The sequence below is a fragment of the Galeopterus variegatus genome, unplaced genomic scaffold, assembly GCF_000696425.1.
Source record: "Galeopterus variegatus unplaced genomic scaffold, G_variegatus-3.0.2 Scaffold5101, whole genome shotgun sequence".
NCBI classification, from domain to species: Eukaryota; Metazoa; Chordata; class Mammalia; order Dermoptera; family Cynocephalidae; genus Galeopterus; species Galeopterus variegatus.
Genome location: NW_007731212.1, coordinates 95,770 through 102,984, shown reverse-complemented (window position 1 = coordinate 102,984; position 7,215 = coordinate 95,770). Strand labels below are relative to the sequence as shown.

At 41.6% G+C, this 7,215-nt stretch overlaps 1 protein-coding gene across 3 annotated transcripts in view; it reads right to left on the bottom strand.

The window, feature by feature from the left end:
• TLK2 (tousled-like kinase 2) overlaps positions 1 to 7,215 on the bottom strand; it is a 96,518-nt gene that overhangs the window by 18,015 nt on the left and 71,288 nt on the right. For all 3 annotated transcript variants that reach the window (XM_008588912.1, XM_008588914.1, XM_008588911.1), the window contains one exon: positions 3,747 to 3,836. In XM_008588912.1, the coding sequence (XP_008587134.1) occupies positions 3,747 to 3,836 (90 nt within the window). The remainder of the gene's footprint in view (positions 1 to 3,746; positions 3,837 to 7,215) is intronic.

Below are 7,215 nucleotides of genomic sequence, written 5' to 3'. Positions count from 1 at the left end.
ATGTACAAATCTTTGTGTGGATACATGTTTTCATTTCTTTTGAAAATATCTAGGGTAGAATTTGCTGAATCAGTGGGCAAGTATATTTAATTTTATGTGTACTGTATGTTTAAGTTTGAGGAATTGCCAATAATTTTCCCAAGGTGGTTGCATCATTTTACATTTCCACTCACAATGTATGAGAGCTCTGGTTGCTCCAGATCCTCACTGATAGTTTAATATTGTCATTAAAAAAATAGTGTCTGGGCCAGCCCGGTGGTGCACTGCTACAATGTGCCGCTTGGGAAGTGCGGCAGCGCTCCCGCCGAGGGTTCGGATCCCACATACAGACCAGCCGCTCACTGGCTGAGCGAGGTGTGGGTGCAACACCGAGGGTTGCGATCCCATTGCCGGTCCCGGTCCAGTACGGGCGCGACACTGAGGGTTGCGATCCGTTGCCGGTCACGAAAAAAAAGACAAAAAGGGAAAAAAAACCCAAAAACTATACACCATTTGTGGCATTAAGGGTTACGTGTCTATCTTCTAAGGTGTTATATACTAAACTGTTTATAAGGCTTCCTGAACTGTTTGAATATCCCTGAGAGATGAATACCTTTTGAGTCATTCTAAGTTGTGACAATGGGTTTATCAGTCAGGGTCTAGTCAGGAAATAAAAATGACTTGAGTATTTGAACTAGAGAGGCTGTAATACAGGGAAGTGATCACACAGATGATGGAAAAGCTGAGAAGACAAACTGGTCAGTGAGGCACCCCAGAGATAATCTACAGCAAGAAATAAAAATGACTTGAGTATTTGAACTAGAGAGGCTGTTAATACAGGAAAGTGATCACACAGATGATAGAAAAGCTGAGAAGACAAACTGGTCCACTAAGGCACCTCAGAAATCAACTACAGCAGGAAACCATTAGCAGTCTAAGGCCAGAGGGCCAGAGAGAGGAGATAGTGCAACCAGAACCCAGGGTCAACAGGGAGAACTGGAACTGTAGGGGTGGGAGGAGGGTGAAGGACCAACTGGCTAAACCCAGTTGGATGCCAACTGACATATAAGCCTGGTAAACACAGCCAACAAGGGCTAACCCAGCTAAGATGCGGAGAAGGGGGAGGGTGAGGAGCAGATCTGAAGGTAAATAGGCTCAGGACTAGCACTCTGGGCCTCTGGGCAATTAGAGGCCTTCCAAAAGCACTGTGATTGAATGTGGACTCACACAGTTCTGTGGAATCCCAAAACTGAACAATAACTTATGCTTCTTATGGAACACAACAGGGCATGCTAGCACCCTATTTGAGAATGACTGAAATTTATAGATTCTCTGATCTAGGAGGCTGAAATCTGAGACACAGACTCTCATGATCAGTGGACTGATTCTTCTCAAGCTAGAAATAAAATCTCACTTTTAATACCCAAACAATTTTCAGAAGGCTGTTTGAAATGATGGTCTTTTTTTTGGTGAAAATTCCCCATACATATAGGAAGAGCAAAGTAGACAACTCAAGGGTAGTACAGAATCAGCTAAATTTGTCATATTAGTTAAAAGTATATATACAATTCAAAACAGCAGATAATCCAAGTTGTTATATTTAACTTTGAAATAGTTTTTTTTTTTCCTTTTTGTCTTTTTTCGTGTCCGGCAACGGATCGCAACCCTCAGTGTCGCCCCCGTACCAGACTGGGACCGGCAACGGGATCGCAACCCTCGGTGTTGCTCCCGCGCCTCGCTCAGCCAGTGAGCGGGAGCCGGTCTGTATGTGGGATCTGAACCCTCGGCGGGAGCGCCACCACGCTCCCAAGTGGTGCACTTTAGCAGTGCGCCACCAGGCCGGCCCGAAATAGTTTTTGTATTACATTTTTTGCCAGGGGGTGGGGAGGGGGGAGTCTACCTAGTAGTCAAGGAATTTACTCAAAGCAAAACAGTCATGCCACCCTGCGGAGACCTGCCCCAGGTTTCCCAATCCTGCCCTCCAAGTAAATTATTTTTCTGAAACCTACTCCATGCAAAACATGCATGGCTATGCCTGGTACAACTGCCACCCTAGTGAAAAGAGGAAATCCCTAAGCAGATAAAGAAAGGAGTCATGTTTCCAAGGAAATTATGACCTCCTTTTGGGGTCATTTCTAATTGTGGGCCAGCTGTCTGAGTAGACATCTCTGAGAAAGCTGCCAGCTAGACCAAAATTCCTAGAATCACCCTGGGAGGCTGAGGGGAACACCTGCCGGCCAGAACTAGGCTATGTTCTTCTTATTCAGCCCAGATACCTACAGAGAAGCATTTCCAAATGCTGAAATATTTCTAAACTGCTGGATAAACCCAGAGGCTCTAGAAGCTTCTAGATACCAGGTAACAAAATACAACAATGCCCAGGATTATCAAAGATCTCAGACAAGTCTCTGGTCCTCAAAATTCACCTGTAAAATGAGAAGGCTAGACCTGAGAACCCTTCCCATTCTAACATCCTATTAGCCTATGAAGCTATATTTCAACATGTGGCATTGGGCTCTGCCTTCATTTGTACTACATTATCTTGCTTTAGGATAAAATCACATTGCTGGTACTTCTATTTTTTTATTTTTTCTGACTGGTAAGGGGATCGTAACCCTCGGCACCATGTGGTCCGCACCACGCTCAGCCAGTGAGCGCACTGGCCATCCCTATGTAGGATCTGAAACCACAGACTCGGCGTTACCAGCGCCACACTCTCCAGAGTGAGCCATGGGGCCGGCCCTTGCTGGTACTTTTAAAGGGCCTGTCGGTGTTCATCAGAGTCTCTCAGTTGAAGCAGAAACTCTCTTAAATAGTCTATACTCACTGGTGCACATCAGTGGCATGCTGGCACCAATCTGTGCCAGTTCTCAAGAGCTGGCTGTTAAATTTTCAGGAATTCTATGAAGCTGTTATTAAACCACTGGTAGGACAAATGAATAAGCAAAATATGGTATAATCCATACAAAGGAATATTATCTGGCCATAAAAAGGAATGAAATACTGATACATGCTAAGAGGATGACCCTTGAAAATAACGTGCTAAGTGAAAGAAGCCTGTCAAGCCCACACATTATATGATTCCATTCATATGAAAGTCCAAGGGCTGGCTGGTTAGCTCAGTTGGCTAGAGCACTGCATTGCAACTCCAAGATCAAAGGTCTGGATCCCCATACCAGCCAGCTACCCAAAACAAACAAACAACCACCAAACAAACGAGCTGACATATGAAAGTCCAGAATAGGAAATCTATAGAGATAAAAAGTAGTCGTTGCTTAGGACTGCAGGAGAGGGATAACAGCAAAAGGTATGGGATTTTTTTTGAGGTGGTAAAAATGTTCTAAAATGGTTGTACATATCTGTGAATATACTAAAAACCACTCAATTATATACTTTAAATGGATGAATCATGTAGTATGTGAATTACAATTCAATAAAGCTTTTTTTTAAAGTTAGGTAGCTCAAAATTGGACATGGTAGGAGTATTTACACCACTGAAATTGACAAACACTACAAATTAGCTCTGTCTCTCTCCCCACCAAGCTGGCTGTTAAACATTTACCAGCATACAAATGCATATGACCTTTGGCCTAGAGATGTCTTGCTGACCCAAATTTGAATTTACATATGATCATTTGCCCACAAATTAATAAATTTGATTCCCTCAGAGGGTATTTCCTGGACCCAGATTGAAGCTCTATTCCATAAATAGTCAAGACTGTAAGAAAATAATATTAATTGCTAAGGTAAAACAGCACTGTACTTACGAGTCAGTGTCCAGTGAAAAGTAATCATACAGCTTCACTATTCTGGGATGATCCAGTTCTTTGTGAATCCGATATTCCCTACATGCATGCCTGTAAACAAAAAGAAAAATTAAGGAGAAAGTACTTTGGCCTGCCTTTTAGAACTCTTCAAAGATACTCCTAAATATTCTCTCATTTCTCCACTGTTTCCACATGTTTATTGCATTCAGTCCCATCTGGTTCCCTCATCTGATTTTTCTCTATTGGTACCTACCAAGCTGTTGAGAAAATAGTATGTGCTCAAATATTTGTTAAATGAATGAATGCCAACCTTTTATATCTTTCAAGTTCATTCTATGACAATCACACCTCTTTTATATATATTACCCAAATATCACAAATTTAAAAATTACGAAGACAGCTTTTTCCCCCTCTCCTCTATAGCTGACACTTAATATCTATAAATGTTTACATCCTGTTACAACAGGGGTCAATTTTAGCATGTAAAGGATTACCTGTCACATAAGTAAACTGGCAGTGCTTTGTGGTTTTTTTGTTTTTAAATCCTACTCCTTACAAAAAGGATTTAATATGCTATTAGCTTTACTTTGTTCTAAGAAAATGTGAAATTAACAGAAAACTCAAAATTATGGAAACCCTAGTTTTCTTAGAACAGAGAATTTAAGTATATTTATTCATATCTTTTTTTGGGTACCTTTCCAATTTAAAATCATTTAATAAGATTACAAACCAAAATGGGTTATATAACTTGAGACATACTCATATATTGAATTTTAAAAGTATAACATGTTTACACAATATAATTGCCAATAATTTTTTAAGTATTTAGTTCTTATTCACAAAGCGAGTAACCAGAAACTGTTATATTTTAAGTAATCCAGCACCATTTAATTTGGGATGTTTTGTTATGAGAATAAGAAGAAAATCTTCCATAGTATAATAAAACTAAAAAAAAAAAAATTGATATTTTTTGAAATCAGTATACTTCAGTATATCAAAAATACACAGAAAATACTAAATTAAAGAAAAGCTGAGGAAAAAAATCAGGGTATGGGGGGGAAGGAGGAATCGGAATCTAAAAGTAATTAAATCTTTTCCCCTCAAAGGAAACTTCGGGCTTATTTTTCAAGCTGCCACTTTTGGCCATTTTTGCTTCTGGCTAGCACTGAGGCAGAGCAATGGCAGAACACACACTACATTGGGAACCCAGAAACCTGGCTTCCGGTTGTGGTTCTGTGACTCTACCTCTCTGAGCTTCAGTTTCATCCCTGGAATGGAAGTTTTTTTTTTTTTTTTTTGTTTGTTTTTTTTTTAAAGATGACCGGTAAGGGGATCTTAACCCTTGACTTGGTGTTGTCAGCACCACGCCCAGCCAGTGAGCGAACCGGCCATCCCTATATGGGATCCGAACCCGAGGCCTTGGTGTTATCAGCACCGCACTCTCCTGAGTGAGCCACCGGGCCGGCCCGGAAGTTTTTTTTTTTTTAAAAGATGACCGATAAGAGGATCTTAACCCTTGACTTGGTGTTATCAGCACCGCACTCTCCCAAGTGAGCCACGGGCTGGCCCTGGAATGGGAGTTTAGAAGTGTGCTCCCTGCAGATGCCAAGCAAATTCAGCTTTGACCCAACCCCATTTTCCAAAGTAACTCCGCATTTGTCTTCTTTAATATATCAAGATTCCAAGTAATATTACATTTGGTAAAATAAAGGTGCTGCTGTTTTAAAAAACAAGTTTAGAAACCTATGGAATAAACAGATCACTGTTTAAGTCATTTCTCACTCTAGCATGCTATAAATCTATAGTTCTCTGCCCTTCTATTTTAATATCTTGATTTTGTGCATTTCAGAGTAGAGACCAATTTCTCTGTCAAGTTACAGAAAATATAAGAAACTAAAGGAGGCAAAAATTAAGAATCAAAATCCTTCAAAGTCCTCGCCAAGTAATGAAATTTGCTGAGTGTCACTGAAACTACTCCCTCAACGTCATGTCAAGCATAAAGCCCGCTTCTCTTACTTCATCAGCAAGGCAGTGGCTGAGCCATGATCAACTTTCAATTTAGCATCCAAGGGATCGATGCACTATAAATACAGAGACTTCAATAAGAAATTGAAAGAAGCTTATTCACTAAAGTGTCTTTTGCTCTCTTATAAGTGAATATATATTTAGATTCTCAAAATGCTTGTCTTTTATCTTAGAAAATTAGAAAAGAGCATTACACAAGAGCATATGAATTAGGATACAAATTATTTCTGCAGATAGTTTTATATGAAATTTTTCCTGCTGTAGAATTTTTAATATGTTACTTGAGGCAATTAAAGAAATCTAGTATTCTTATTAATGTTTTCATAATGCACAAGTAATACAATAAGTTTATTTTTTGTTTGTTTGTGGGGGGAGGAGGACAGGAAAGAGGGCAAAACAGAACTCAAAATTCAACAAAACCATGACCTTTTATTTTCTTCGAGATTTTCCTTCTTTTTTACTCAAATAAATGTCTTGATTCCAGATGGGACTGGGAAGTCATCCCCACTAATGGAAAAGCAATTAAAAGACCTTACTATGCAGGGTAATATCATTTTCATATTTCAAAATGTTACCACAATACTGAAGTGTACTACTTTTTTAGTTTAATAATGAAGTTTTAGGCTTCTACTCAAGACGGTGGAATAGACGATCCCCAGCATCATTCTCTCCCACAAATCAACCAATTTACAACTATTAAAGAGCAACAACAGCAGAGCTGGGCCACTAGAGCTCAGGGAAGTGGAGGAGAGACCTACAAAGTTCACGAAGGCAGGAGAAGCCACGATGAGAGAAAGAAAGGACCGCTCCCAACATTTTGAGCCCCGGCTGCTTCAAGGCCAGCCCTGGTGAGCACATGGAGCAAGAGCTGGCAAAAGCTGCTGCTGTACCCTTCAGATGAAGTTGTATGAAGGTGGCAGGGGAGAAGAAGGCCTTGATGTCCCTCAGGCCAGCAAGACCACTAACAGGGTTACTGTGGACCCACAAGGAGTGAGGAGCCACGAAAACTGAAAAAAGGAGCCACATAGAGGCCAGTGAGTCATCGCAAGGGACTGGCGCATGGGGCCATGGGAAATGTTTGCAGCAGGGGTGGAGGGGGAGATGGGCCCACCGGGGGAATACTGGGGCACAGCATGGACAGCTGAGCTGCCCTCCAATCAGCACAGGCCTACTCTGTGTAGACTGGTCAGGAATACAGAACTGTAGGGGTGCAGTTTGCTGAAAAGACTCAGGTCCAGACCAGAGTTTCCACACAACCCAGGTGTACCAGATCTCACGAGACCTGGAAGTACCTACAAAGTCAACCATTAAAACCTGAGCTGCAGGGCCGGCCCGGTGGCGCACTGGATAGTGCGCCACTTGGGAGGTGCGGCGGCGCTCCTGCCCGAGGGTTCGGATCCCACATACAGACCGGTTCCCGCTCGCTGGCTGGGCGAGGCGCGGG